This window comes from Rhinopithecus roxellana, chromosome 5 (assembly GCF_007565055.1).
Source record: "Rhinopithecus roxellana isolate Shanxi Qingling chromosome 5, ASM756505v1, whole genome shotgun sequence".
Classification (NCBI taxonomy): domain Eukaryota; kingdom Metazoa; phylum Chordata; class Mammalia; order Primates; family Cercopithecidae; genus Rhinopithecus; species Rhinopithecus roxellana.
In genome coordinates this window covers 120,589,561-120,603,835 of record NC_044553.1, presented here as the reverse complement: position 1 = coordinate 120,603,835, position 14,275 = coordinate 120,589,561, and the positions used below count along the sequence as shown (strand labels likewise).

Here is a 14,275-nt window from a genome sequence, read left to right as displayed (position 1 = left end):
GTCCTCCAAGGGGCGGGAGGATGTGCCAGCCCCTAGTGGAAGGAGACTGTGGCTGGAGGCCAGCCCCCTGGTATGGGGCTGGTGACCCCTGGTCCTCAGGAGCTGAGCACTTCACTCCCAAAGTCCTGGTTTCCAGCAGTGTGAAGAACTGGGCCTATTGTGTCTTCCTTGGCTGAAGTGACCTGGCCGCTGCGGGCTATAGGGCTGAGGCCTAAGGCGGGGGCCAGACTGAATCGAGATGACTTGCTGTGAGGAGCCTGAGTCCCAGATGGAAAACTCCACACATCTCCACTCCCCAACCCCTGCCCCTTGATTGCCCCAGGTCTCCCTTGGGACAGGAAGCCCCTGCCTGGGGGTAGGAGGATGGGGACAGAGCCACTAGGACCTGTCCCTGAGAAGCAGCCTCTGTTCGGGATATTTACTTGGAAATTTTATTCAAATGGAAGCTGGCGCCTGAGCCTCTCCTTTGGGAATTCCGTGAGGTGGGGAGGGCTGGGACCACTCTTTCTCTTCTGCAGTGCCCCTGGCCTGGTGCTAGGACTGCGCACCTCTCCTCAGTTCCCCGGGGACACCCTGGGCTTCCCTGGGCCCAGCATCTGCGTGGGGCCTCACCCTGCGCCCCCCCTCCTGACCCCCACCTTGCACCCCTTCCCGGTGTTCCCGGGGCGCTGTCGGGCCCTGGGGGCTGCGGGGCGCAGGCGGCTCTCGGCTGGGCCATTCTTTGCCGGCCCCCTCCTCCCTTCCGTTTCCGTGGCCGTGCGGCCGGCTGGAGGCTGCGGCCCAGCGCGGAGCAGGGGGGCTGGCAGGCGTCGGGGCCGTCGGGCCGGTCCCGCCCGCCCCTTCCCCTCCACAGGCCCGCCCCGGGGCCTGGGCCAACTGAAACCGCGGGAGGAGGAAGCGCGGAATCAGGAACTGGCCGGGGTCGGCACCGGGCCTGAGTCGGTCGGAGGCCGCCCCAGGAGCAGCTGCCCGCGCGGGTAACTCTAGCCGCGGGGCCTGGAGGAGCGGTGGGAGCAGGGGGCACAGCAGGCAGGGGCAGAGCAGGCATTCCGAGGGCGGGAGACCCACCCAGGTGGGGGTAGGGGCCGCGGAAGGGCGGGGATGGCCGCAGGAGGAGGGCTCAGGCCGTGGCAGCCTGAGGCTTCAACTGGGGCAGCCTTGGCCAGTCGAGGACCTGGGCAAGGGTGTCCTTGTAAGGGGCGGTAGGTGGAAGGGCCTGGGGAGAGAGGCTCCAGGTTGGCTCCTGTTCCCGAACGGGGGAGGGAACCCTGACACTAAGGAAGCAATAAGGGCCAGTCCCCAGGCCAGGCTGCTTCTAGGTACCCATGGCTGCCTGTGAGAGAGGCAGGACTCCACCTCCTCCCTGTCTGTAGCCCATCCTGACCCTATAGTCTCCAGCCTCCTCTTCCCATGCCTCCATCTCCAGCTGCTGCCTTGCCCCCAGGGATGGCCCCCTTTCTGTCCCCAGGACAGCACTATGGGCTTCTCTTCGGAGCTGTGCACCCCCCAGGGCCACGGGGTCCTGCAGCAGATGCAGGAGGCCGAGCTTCGTCTACTGGAGGGCATGAGAAAGTGGATGGCCCAGCGGGTCAAGAGTGACAGGGAGTATGCAGGACTGCTTCACCACATGTCCGTGCAGGACAGTGGGGGCCAGAGCCGGGGCATCAGCCCCGACAGCCCCATCAGCCAGGTGGGTCTCCGTGGGACTCTTGTGGGTGCTGGCTGTAACTGCCTTCTCCTTCCTCTCCCGGGGGCCCTCTGGGGCAGTGGTTGGAGATTTGGCAGGCCCAGCCTTGGGAGCCATTGTCCCCTCCTCCCTGCCTCCCCAATGTGTGCTGTATAGTCCTGGATGGAGATCACCAGCCAAACTGAGGGCCTGAGCCGGTTGCTGCGGCAGCACGCAGAGGATCTGAACTCAGGGCCTCTGAGCAAGTTGAGCCTGCTCATCCGGGAACGGCAGCAGCTTCGCAAGACCTACAGCGAGCAGTGGCAGCAGCTGCAGCAGGAGCTCACCAAGGTGAGCGGGCAGCAATGGGGCTTCAGTCATTTCTATCTAAATTTTGAGCCTCCAAGGGGTTGTTTTGCACAAGAGGCACTGGATTCACTGGGGAAGTGGAAGTCCCTGACCGCAGGCCTGGCTTGCTCTAACCTTGATGCAGCTTCCTCTCTTCCTCCCCTACGTTGGGCTGGCTTGCAGCAAGGCCTCTCTGTGCTTTTTCTGTGCCTGGGCAAAGTGCTGGGAATGTAAGGATGAGTGACCGGTCATTTGCCTGGGAGAAGCTCAGAATCGGTACTCGCCTCCACACTGTGCCATCTGACTCTGGGTACTGAGAGTCTGGGAGAGGAATGAGGGTCAGTCTGTTTGCCTTCCACCTAGGCAGGCTCCTCTCAGGGCCCCAGAGACTGGGCAGCAGCATGGCCTCCTGAAGGTCAAGGACTTGGGCGGTGAAGTCAGCCTGCCTAGTTTTGAATCCCACCGAGCTCCTCAGTCTAGAGGCTGTGTGATTTGGAGCTGGCTATTTATCTGGGAGCCTAGTGCCCCCATTCAGTGTGCTGGTCACCCTCCCTGCACCACACCCCTTCCTCAAGTGCAGAGCCCAGCCTCGCCATGGACCCACAGCGGCCCCTGGTGGCCACCCTGGCCCCATTCCTCTCCCCAAAAGATCATCTAATTCAAGGGTGGGCCCATTTTTGTAAAGTTTTGCTGGAACACAGCTATGCCCCTTTGTTTTCATATTGTCTGTGACTACAATGACAGAGTTGAGTAATTGTGACGGAGACTATATGGCCTACAAGCCTAAAATATTTATTTACTATCTGGCTCTTTAAGAAAAAGACGGATCTAGTCGAGGAATTTAGCTCAGTTACAGATGGGGAAACTGAGGTTGGCCCTTGCCCAATATATCCCAGCACATAAACAGGAGAACGGGGACGAGAACACTGATCTCGGGCTGTCATCTATTCCTACTGCCAAGAACATAATTTGCAGGACCCAGTGCAAAATGAAATTGTGGGGGTCTTTGTTAAAAGATTGTTAAGAATTTCAAGGTGGTAATAATGGAGCATGAAACCAAGCACAGGGCCCTTTTACATGTAGAGCCCCGTGTGACTGCATAGGCCGCACACACCTGCAACTGGCCCTGCCTGCCATCAGGCTACCATTCTCAGTCCAAGGAGGGACCGTTGTAGCCTGTAGTCTACCTCTTTGCCTCCCCCAGGGGCCTGTCTTTAACAGGCCCTCTGATCTTTGACTCTCACACTAGCAGCCAGCTTTCCCAGAAGTCTCCAGGTGCTCCTTGCCTGACGACAGGACCTTTCCAGGGCTTCACCCCAGGCAAGAATCTTCCACAGTTGGGGACCTGCTGCCCCACACTGGCTTCTTCTCTCTCCCTAGACTCACAGCCAGGACATTGAGAAGCTGAAGAGCCAGTACCGAGCCCTGGCACGGGACAGTGCCCAAGCCAAGCGCAAGTACCAGGAGGCCAGCAAAGGTTCGTGGCTTCCCTTGCTGGCAGGGAGGGAATCCAAAGCCAGTGCTGACCTGTCCTTGGGTACCCAGAGAGTGGGGGCTGCCTGGGCCTCCATGCAGTCATCTATACCCCTTGCCCCCCATCCGGCAGACAAGGACCGTGACAAGGCCAAGGACAAGTATGTGCGCAGCCTGTGGAAGCTCTTTGCTCACCACAACCGCTATGTGCTGGGCGTGCGGGCTGCACAGCTACACCACCAGCACCACCACCAGCTCCTGCTGCCCGGCCTGCTGCGGTCACTGCAGGACCTGCACGAGGAGATGGCTTGCATCCTGTAAGCCTGCAGCCCCGTCCCCTGGCCCCCACCCTTGAGCAGCCCTAAGCCCAGCCATCAGGCCCAGAGGCAGGACCCAGAAAATCCATTGCTGGGAAAGTGCTGGCCATGTAACCACATGAGAATGGGACCTGGGCCAAGGACTGGAAACAGGCACCTTACCTCCAAATTACACTGTTCTAGAGTCCCATTATTCCAGGGTTTTATTACATTCATTGAGCACTGTGCCAGGCTCTGGATTATAGCAGAGAACAATGGTAGACAAAAACATCTATCCTCAGGGATCTTTTGTGTTGGTGGAGTGAGGATGTGAGGAGCACTAACAGCCATGGAGAAAAATAAAGTAAGAGAAGTGGATTGGGACCTGAGAGCACGGAGGCAAGGGAGGAGGTGATAGTTTTCCACAGAGTGGTCTGGAAAAGCCTCTTGAGAGGTGACATTCAAAGAGGCCCCTGAGAGGGGCACAGGAGTGAATCCTGGGGCTATTTGGAGAAAGACAATTCCAGAAAAGAGGACAGCAAGTACACAGGCCCTGAGGTAGAAGAGTACCAGGGACTAATAGCCAGGAACCAGTGGTGCCTCTGAGAGTGAGGGAGGGGGAGAGTCATACATGAGGTTAGAGGAGTCAGGCGTCAAGGGCTACTGGGTGATAGAGGGTTCAGCAGGGCCATGGTGAGGACTTTGGCTCTGGGCGAACAAGAATGGCATGATCTGACCTCTTGTTTTTTTGTTTCATTTTGTTTTAATTTTTTTTGAGTCAGGTCTCTCTCTGTTGCCCAGGCTGGAGTGCAGTGGCATGATCTCGGCTTACTGCAACCTCCCCCTCCCCCTCCCCCTCCCAGGTTCAAGCGATTCCCCTGCCTCAGCCTCCCGAGTAGCTGGAACTATGGGCATGCACCACCACACCCAGCTAATTTTTGTATTTTTAGTAGAGATGGGGTTTCACCATGTTACCCAGGCTGGTCTCTAACTTCTGGGTTCAAAGTGATCTGCCTGCGTCTGTCTCCCAAAGTGCTGGGATTACAGGCATGAGCCACCATGCCCAGCCCTGACCTCTGTTTTAATAAGGCCACTCTGGCTGCTATGCTGCGAATAGACTTCAGGGGGCAAGGACAGAAGCTGGGAGGCCAGAGAGCAGGCTCTTGCAGTAATCCATATCCAAACTTTTGGCCACTAGGACAGGGAGGTAGCAATGGAGGTGAGAAGCGGTCAGGTCCTGGGGCTAATTTGAAGGTGGAGCCGGTGGGATTTCCCTATGGATTGGAAGTGGAGCGTGAAATAGAGGAGTCGGTCGGGGTAACTCTGGGGATTTGGCCTGGAGCAGCTGGAAGATGGAGTGGCTGTTAACTTACGTAGGGAAGGCTGTGGGAGGAAGAGGTTTAGGATTCTAGGGTAGCCATTCATTCATTCATTCATTCATTCATTCATTCATTCATTCATTTATTTAGAGATGTAGTCTCACTCTTTCGCCAGACTGGAGTGCAGTGGCGCAATCTTGGCTCACTGCAACCTTCACCCCCCGGGCTCAAGAGATTCTCCTGCCTCAGCCTCCCGAGTAGCTGGGATTACAGGCACATGCCACCACGTCCAGCTAATATTTGTATTTTTAGTAGAGATGGGGTTTTGCCATGTTGGCCAGGCTGGTCTCCATCTCTTGACCTCATGATCTACCCACCTCAGCCTCCCAAAGTGCTGGGATTACAGGCATGAGCCACTGTGCCCGGCCTCAATTTTCAACTGGAGAGGTTGGGGTGTCTTAGAGCTAGCCAATGGGACATTTTGAGTAGCTGAGTGAGTACATGAGGTTGGGGCCCAGGGTAGGTGCCTGGGCTGGGAGATATGGACGGGGGTGGGCAGCATGTTGATGGCTTATTTGGTAGTGGGTATGCAGAGCTAACTAACCAGGCCAGGGATGACTGTAGCTCATGTTTACTGAGCACTCCCTGTACAGCAGACACTCTGCACACAGGATCCCAATTAGATCCCTTCTTTTGAGATGGTATCTCACTCTGTCACCCAGGCTGGAGTGCGGTGGTGCCATCTTAGCTCACTGCAACCCCCACCTCCCGGGTTTAAGCAATTCTCCTGCCTCAGCCTCCCAAGTAGCCAAGTAGCTGGGACTACAGGCATGTGCCACCATGCCTGGCTAATTTTTGTATTTGTTTTTTTTCAGTAGAGATGGGGTTTCACCATGTTAGCCAGGCTGGTCTCAAACTCCTGACCTCAGGCAGTCCACCCGCCTCGACCTCCCAGTGTTGGTATTACAGGCATGAGCCACTGTGCCTGGCCCACTGGATCCTTATTACAACTGCCAGTGTCCCTCTTATACATATCAGGAAATAGAAGATTAGGGAGCAATTAAATAATTTGCCTAGAGTAGCATGGCTAGCACCAAGTGAGGTGGGGATCAACCCCAGCCCTGACTCCAAACCCAGGGTCCTAGGCCTGAACTGCCCAGCCTTGCCCAGCCTGAGGCCTCCCTGACTGGGGATCCCATCTGGGGGGCAGGAAGGAGATCCTGCAGGAATACCTGGAGATTAGCAGCCTGGTGCAGGATGAGGTGGTAGCCATTCACCGGGAGATGGCTGCAGCTGCTGCCCGCATCCAGCCTGAGGCTGAGTACCAAGGCTTCCTTCGACAGTATGGGTAAGCCCTGTTCTTGCTCCTGCTGGGCCCAGGGCTGCCGGCCTGTCCACTGATGGGGCGCTGTCCCCCACAGGTCTGCACCTGACGTCCCACCCTGTGTCACATTCGATGAGTCACTGCTTGAGGAGGGTGAACCACTGGAGCCTGGGGAGCTCCAGCTGAACGAGCTGACTGTGGAGAGCGTGCAGCACACGTGGGTGGTGGCTTCGCACCTGGGCTGCGGCGGGGCTCCCAGCAGACCATGGGTGTTTATGTAGGCAGGGCTAGGTCGTGGACACTGCCCACACAGAGCTGTCACCAGGTGGCTGGGCTTGCTTGGCTCTACAGGGATGCACTGGACGTGGGTTGAGGGGCAGGAGGGCTTGGCTCTAATGCTGCCCTTCTCTTGGGTGCAGGCTGACCTCAGTGACAGATGAGCTGGCTGTGGCCACCGAGATGGTGTTCAGGCGGCAGGAGATGGTTACACAGCTGCAACAGGAGCTCCGGAATGAAGAGGAGAACACCCACCCCCGGGGGCGGTGAGTAGGCCCCTGCCTGCAGCAGCCTCTTGGGCCTCCCTCCCTCCTACCTACCCTACCTGCTGCTAGCTACCCGCCGCAGACTGAGCCCTTTCTCACCCACCTTCCCACCCGCCCCTGCCTGCAGGGTGCAGCTGCTGGGCAAGAGGCAGGCGCTGCAGGAAGCACTGCAGGGGCTGCAGGTAGCACGGTGCAACCAGGCCAAGCTGCAGGCCCAGCAGGAGTTGCTGCAGACCAAGCTGGAGCAGCTGGGCCCCGGCGAGCCCCCGCCCGTGCTGCTCCTGCAGGATGACCGCCACTCCACATCGTCCTCGGTGAGCTGCCCAGCCTGCACCACTGCCCTGCCACCGGCCTGCCCACCTGGGGCTGTGCTCCTCATTTTCGCCCTCCCCCTCCCTAAGCCTGGCCACCCGCTGACGTCTGTCCCTGGCCTCAGGAGCAGGAGCGAGAGGGGGGAAGGACGCCCACGCTGGAGATCCTTAAGAGCCACATCTCAGGAATCTTCCGCCCCAAGTTCTCGGTGAGTGACACCCAGCCTGGACCCCCCTATTGTTGTGTTTCAAATTTAGTCACTGGGATGTCCTAGAGAGGAGGCTCTGCCCAGGCTGCTTTTATTGGGAAGTGCCTCTCTTCCCTGGGATTCCAGGCTGCACATGTCCCCAAACCCTGCCACCCCTGTGACCCCTCCCTCTCCATTGCCCCTGTGTGCTAAAGGGACCAGCAACCTTGACTATTCCATGGCTCTCCCTGTTCCAGGAGTAGTTGGGGGCCTGTGGCCTGGAGGAGGAGGCACCAGCTTGGTTTGGGGTCTTCCTGCCTGGGCTTCCCTTCCCATCTCTGCCCAGCATGAGCCTGGGCTAGTCCACTGCCCACTCCAGGGGCCTGTGGATGGCTCTGCATGCCACTCTGTGGTTGTGAGGGCTGAGGGCATATAGAGGGGAGAGAGAGACCCCTGGCTGCCCCCATGGCCTCTTCAACAAGCTGGTTGAGTGACTCCTCCTCGATCCTCCCTTGCCCAGCTCCCTCCACCGCTGCAGCTTGTTCCGGAGGTGCAGAAGCCCCTGCATGAGCAGCTGTGGTACCACGGGGCCATCCCAAGGGCAGAGGTGGCTGAGTTGCTGGTGCACTCTGGGGACTTCCTGGTGCGGGAGAGCCAGGGCAAGCAGGAGTACGTGCTGTCAGTGCTGTGGGATGGTCTGCCCCGGCACTTCATCATCCAGTCCTTGGACGTGAGTGGGGCTGGGACCCGAGCCTTCCAGGCCTCACTCTTCCCCTCCCTTCCCTTCTCCAAGGGGAATGACCTTTCAGGGTAGGGGGTAGCTGTCAGGTGTTGAATGCCTCCCTAGCAGGGCTGGCTGGAAGGGGCCACAGAGACCACCCAGTCACTGCAACAAAATAGAGGCTTAAGCGTGAGTCCTTCCTGGTGGGGCAGCAGGATGTCATGCTCTATCAGATGGCATCTTTTCTGGAGGTCTTTCTGCCCCTGGTCCTGGGCAGGCCATTTCTCCCCTGCTGCTCTCCCTTTCCCCTCCCAGGGCTCAGGCCCCCTCAGAATGGAGGCTGTTGACCCCAGGTCCTCTGCCCTGCAGAACCTGTACCGACTGGAAGGGGAAGGCTTTCCCAGCATTCCCTTGCTCATCGACCACCTACTGAGCACCCAGCAGCCCCTCACCAAGAAGAGCGGTGTCGTCCTGCACAGGGCTGTGCCCAAGGTGAGCCTGCACCCAGCCCGGCCCATGTCACCTGTGGCAGGGCTTGGGGAGTGTGGGTCAGGCCCACCCAGCGTCTGAGCAGAAAGGGCTTTCCAGGCCTTCCATGTACATACAAGGTGCAGAGTGAGTGACCCTCGGGGCCAGCCTCGCTCTAGGTTTGGAATGTCAGGGCCACTCCTATACCATGGGGTGTACATACCAGGCGGGTGCTTACCTGGTCAGGGTACCTGCCTGGACCCCATATCATTTCAGTGTGCTCCCGTGTGGTCCCACCCCTGGTCACATATGGAGGCGTCAAGAAATGGAGGACATAGCCCTTCTAAGGGCCCAGCACCCCTTTTCTTCAGACTTCTGATCCCCTAACTCCTCTCTTCCCCAGGACAAGTGGGTGCTGAACCATGAGGACCTGGTGTTGGGCGAGCAGATTGGACGGGTGAGTGCACCTCTGCTGGTCTCCTTGTCACTGACAGCTTCTCCCGAGTCACGCCTGGGCCCCCTGTGCTACCACCCAGAGACCTCCATGCCCCATCTGATTCCCCACTTGTACCCCAACTCCCTGCCCAGCCCCCACCACACACCGTCCTCCAGGAAACGGGATAGTACCTACCCTGAAAACTCCCAGCAGACAGCTCTGCCAGCATCCTGACCTCATTACCCCCACCCAGGCCGCCCCCCTCGAGCTCTTGTGTGCACACAGGGAGACACCCTGTTACTGTAAACCATAAGATACCTATTTAGGGAAGAAATCACTTTCCTAAAAATCAGAATGCTTTTCAAACCCAAGGGAGAGTGATTTTTGCATTTCCATGTCACTTCTGTCAGGAAGGGTGGCACATTGGAGGCAACTTTCCCTGCCTGCCCCATGTGCTCTCTAGGTTCCCCAGCGAGGGACAAACTCCCAGAGAGCCTGTGTGAGGTGTCCAAGCACGGGGGCTGAGTAAAGAATGGGTGGGGAGCAGAAAAGAGAATTGTGGGACTGGGAAGGCCGTGGTAGGAGCCCAAGACCGTTTCAGGGGAACTTTGGCGAAGTGTTCAGCGGACGCCTGCGAGCCGACAACACCCTGGTGGCAGTGAAGTCTTGTCGAGAGACGCTCCCACCTGACCTCAAGGCCAAGTTTCTACAGGAAGCGAGGTGGGTGATAAACTGATGATCTCCACGGGTCCCGCATACACAGAGGTTACACTGCATGGCACAGTGTAAAGTGCTTGACCTCTGTGGTGGCGTTTAATCCTCGAGGCCCCCCCATTGCGGGTAGTACCCCCTTATAGTGCCGAGGGGTAGAGGCTGCCCCAGATCACACGTCCGGGTCTGCTGGCCTTGGAGGCCAAGCTCTTCTCCCATCATCCCTGAGGGGCCCTGGGGAGATGGGCCTGGCCACATGGAGTCTGAGCAGCAGTGCCCTCCAGGATCCTGAAGCAGTACAGCCACCCTAACATCGTGCGTCTCATTGGTGTCTGCACCCAGAAGCAGCCCATCTACATCGTCATGGAGCTCGTGCAGGGTGAGCGTGGGGTGCTGAGCTCCAGGTAGGGCACGCAGCCTGGCCAGGTGGCACCCCTACCGCAGGAGGCTCAGCACGGGTCCTCCCCACCTGCAGGGGGCGACTTCCTGACCTTCCTCCGCACGGAGGGGGCCCGCCTGCGGGTGAAGATTCTGCTGCAGATGGTGGGGGATGCAGCTGCTGGCATGGAGTACCTGGAGAGCAAGTGCTGCATACATCGGTGAGTGGGTGGTGGCCACGGGCCCTGCCAACACCTCTGACCAGAGTCAAGAAGTACCTATACCTCTAGGGCCCCTGCCGGACTATCAGGCATCAGCTCCAGAGGGGGAGTGGGCCTCTCCGGTAGACAGGGGTGCCCGGAGCTGGGAGCAGCTTTTGTCCTTGGCTTTTCTAGAGTGTTCAGCCAGGGCTGGGCAGGCAACTATTGGCCAAATGAGCCCCTGCCCTGTCTCACCCAGGGACCTGGCTGCTCGGAACTGCCTGGTGACAGAGAAGAATGTCCTGAAGATCAGTGACTTTGGGATGTCCCGAGAGGAAGCTGATGGGGTCTACGCGGCCTCAGGGGGCCTCAGACAAGTCCCTGTGAAGTGGACTGCACCTGAGGCCCTTAACTACGGTACCTAGTCCCTGTCCACCCTGGACTGCATGGCCAGAGGCAAGGCCTGGGTCCTGCTTCCTCCCTCGCCCTGGTCCCAGGGAGGGTCTACTCATGCTGCCTGGCCTCCTCTGCAGGCCGCTACTCCTCCGAGAGCGACGTGTGGAGCTTTGGCATCTTGCTGTGGGAGACCTTCAGCCTGGGGGCCTCTCCCTATCCCAACCTTAGCAATCAGCAGACACGGGAGTTCGTGGAGAAGGGTAAGCACCCTGTGATGACAGCAGCCTCAGGCTGCACCCTCTTCCAGATGCTCCAGCGAGACTCTTCAAAATCCCTTAATGCCAACCTTCCCACCAGGCAGAATAAGAATAACCTGGCCAGTGGCTCATGCCTGTCATCCCAGCACTTTGGGAGGCTGAGCTGGGTGGATCACTTGATCCCAGGAGTTCGAGATCAGCCTGGACAACACAGTGAAACTCCATCTGTACCAAAAATACAAAAATAGGCTGGGCGCGGTGGCTCACACCTGTAATCCCAGCACTTTGGGAGGCCTGACCAACATGGTGAAACCCCGTCTCTACTAAAAATACAAAATTTAGCCAGGTATGGTGGCACGTGCCTATAATCCCAGCTATTTGGGAGGCTGAGATGGGAGAATTGCTTGAACCCAGGAGGCAGACGCTGGAGTGAGCTGAGATTGTGCCACTGCACTCCAGCCTGGGCGACAAGAGCAAAACTCCATCTCAAAAAAAACCAAAAAACACAAAAAGTAGCTGGGTGTGGTGACATGTGCCTGTAGTCCCTGCTACTCAGGAGGCTGAGGCGGGAGGATCACTGGAGCATGGGAGGCAGAGGTTGCAGTGAGCTGAGATCATGCCACTGCACTCCAACCTGGGTGACAGAGAGAGACTTTGACTCAAAAAAGAAAAAAACTCGGGCGCAGTGGCTCATGCCTGTAATTTCAACACTTTGAGAGGCTGAGGAGTGTGGATCATTTGAGTCTAGGAGTTTGAGACTAGCGTGGCCAACATGGCAAAACCCTGTCTCTACTAAAACTACAAAAAATCAGCCAGGTGTGGTGGCACAAGCCTGTAATCCCAGCTACTTGGGAGGCTGAGGCACAAGAATCGCTTGAACCTGGGAGGTGGAGGTTGCAGTGAGCTGAGATCGCACCACTGCATTCCAGCCTGGGTGACAGAGTGAAACTCTATCTCAAAAAAAAATAAAAAATAAAAAAAAAAATAGAATATCCCTGTAGCTACTACTGAGTGAGCTCCTGTTCTGTGCTAGACCACACGTTATTTAATTTGCTCATCACTACATGTGTGGTAGGGATTAATATGTCCCTTTCTCAGATGGAAAAACAGACTGGCAGTGGACACAAAACTAGCATATGGTGGGATTGGGATCAGAAGCCAGGCCTGTTTGTCCTTTGGGCCCTTGGTGGAGAACAGTGCGTCCTTCAGAACAGTGCATCTTAAGCAGCTCCTATGGCTCATGGTATCCCTCAGAGTCTGCTGAGGACCCTCAAACTCCCTCCTCATGCCTGGTGTGCTGTGCCTCTCCTCACAGGGGGCCGTCTGCCCTGCCCAGAGCTGTGTCCTGATGCCGTGTTCAGGCTCATGGAGCAGTGCTGGGCCTATGAGCCTGGGCAGCGGCCCAGCTTCAGCACCATCTACCAGGAGCTGCAGAGCATCCGAAAGCGGCATCGGTGAGGCTGGGACCCCCTTCTCAAGCTGGTGACCTCTGCAGGCCTAGGTGCAGCTCCTCAGTGGCTCCAGCTCACACGCTGACAGCTCTTCACAGTCATGGACTCCTGCCACCAGCATCCACGCTGCTGGCAGGATGCAGCTCCATGTCTTCTCTGTGTCCCTGCTGCTGCCAGGGCTTCCTCTTCCAGGCAGAAACAATAAAACCACTTGTGCCCACTGAACGCTCCTGGCATGTGCACTCCTCTGGAAGGCAGGTCTCAGAAGGCATGAGTGCTGGTATGGTGGCCGTGGGGAAGGAGGAGGACAGGCAGTATGCATGGGACATGATTTAGTAGCAACTGGATGTGAGACATGGGGAGGGGGAGAGATCAGGATGATAATACAGGCTATGGCCAGATGGCGGTATCATCCCCAGAAATAGGATTATAGGAAGAGGATCAGAGCTTTGAGGAGGATGTGAGTTTAGAGATGTTGCATTTTATTGGAGATAAAAGTGTGGGTGAAGCCAGGTGTGGGGTAGACACCTGTAGTCCCAGGTACTTGGGAGGCCAACGCATGTGGATTGCTTGAGCCTAGTTTGAGACCAGCCTGGGCAACATGGTAAAACTCCGTCTCTACAAAAAAAAAAAAAAAAGAAAATTAGCCAGGCATGGTGGCACACACCTATAGTCCCAGCTACTCAGGAGGCTGAGGTAGGAGGATCAACTGAGCCCGGGAGGTCGAGGCGGCAGTGAGCTGTGATCACACCGCTGCATTCCAGCCTGGGCAACAAAGCAAGGTCCTGTCTCAAAAATAAATAAATAAAAATAATAAATAATTAAAATGTAGATGAATAGGTCTGGAAGCCCAGAAGAAGGTGAAGGCTCGTCATAGATATGTGAATCATTGGCTTATGAATATTAGAGGATAGCTGACACTATGGATATGTACAACACTCACATAAAATTCAGGAGGAGACAAAAAGAGAGTTCCACTCAAAGGAGACTGATGTAGCTGATGAAGAAAATGCTTTTGAGGAAGTTGTTTCTCAAGAAGAATTTATTGAGGAATCGGATGGAAGACTGGGGAGCCTTCACCTCCTCCCCTAAGTCTCAGTGAAACCTATAAAGTCATCTGAAATATTAATATCACCAAAAGGAAAGTTTGAGAAGATAAGGAAGTGTGAACATACTAAAAAATAGAAAGTGGGAAGTATCTGTAATACAGAAGAACAGGGAAATGAGCAACTTGAAGTAAAATGGCCATCCCTCAAGAAAGTTCAGGAAATAGTTAACATCGGCCAGGCACCGTGGCTCACATCTATAATCCCAGCACTTTGGAAGGCTGAGGCAGGTGGATCACCTAAGGTCAGGAACTCGAGACCAGTCTGGCCAACACAGTAAATCTCCGTCTCTACTGAAAACACAAAAAAATTAGCCAGGCATGGTGGTGTGCACCTGTAATCCCAGCTACTCTGGAGGCTGAGGCAGGAGAATTACTTAACTGGGGAGACTGAGGTTGCAGTGAGCTGAGACTGCACCATTGCACTCCAGCCTGGGCAACAAGAGCAAAGAACAAAACTCTGTCTCAAAAAAACAAAACAAAAATCTATTTTGAAAGAGATGAGAGAGAGCCCTATAACTTGTTTAAACAAGAGGAAGTTGTGTTGTCATGTAATTAAGTAAAAATACTTGGAAGTGAAATAATACCTCCAATGGAAATGGTAGAAAGCAGAACTGAAACACTTCTGCTGGGTAGGATATGGTAGATCTCCGCACGCCACCACTCCCATTGCAACCGCTAGGGA

The 14,275-nt window shown here is 56.4% G+C and overlaps 1 protein-coding gene across 4 annotated transcripts; it reads left to right on the top strand.

Annotated features, from left to right (window-relative positions):
- Positions 1-844: 844 nt before the first annotated feature.
- FES (FES proto-oncogene, tyrosine kinase) lies at positions 845-12,710 on the top strand. 4 transcript variants are annotated; one of them, XM_010384787.2, is made up of 19 exons: positions 845-977; positions 1,469-1,690; positions 1,844-2,017; positions 3,395-3,491; positions 3,621-3,804; positions 6,313-6,450; positions 6,524-6,643; positions 6,846-6,968; positions 7,096-7,282; positions 7,405-7,488; positions 7,988-8,197; positions 8,558-8,680; positions 9,060-9,113; positions 9,694-9,812; positions 10,088-10,182; positions 10,279-10,402; positions 10,641-10,798; positions 10,915-11,037; positions 12,350-12,710. In XM_010384787.2, the coding sequence occupies exons 2-19, from the start codon at positions 1,478-1,480 to the stop codon at positions 12,490-12,492; spliced, it is 2,469 nt and encodes an 822-aa protein (XP_010383089.1). In that variant the 5' UTR covers positions 845-977; positions 1,469-1,477; the 3' UTR covers positions 12,493-12,710. The 4 variants fall into 4 exon arrangements, with proteins under 4 accessions (XP_010383089.1, XP_030786393.1, XP_030786394.1 ...); XM_030930533.1 differs by lacking the exon at positions 12,350-12,710 and adding an exon at positions 11,135-11,278 and having other exon boundaries at positions 8,504-8,680; XM_010384785.2 differs by having other exon boundaries at positions 850-977; positions 8,504-8,680.
- The last annotated feature ends 1,565 nt before the right edge of the window (positions 12,711-14,275 follow it).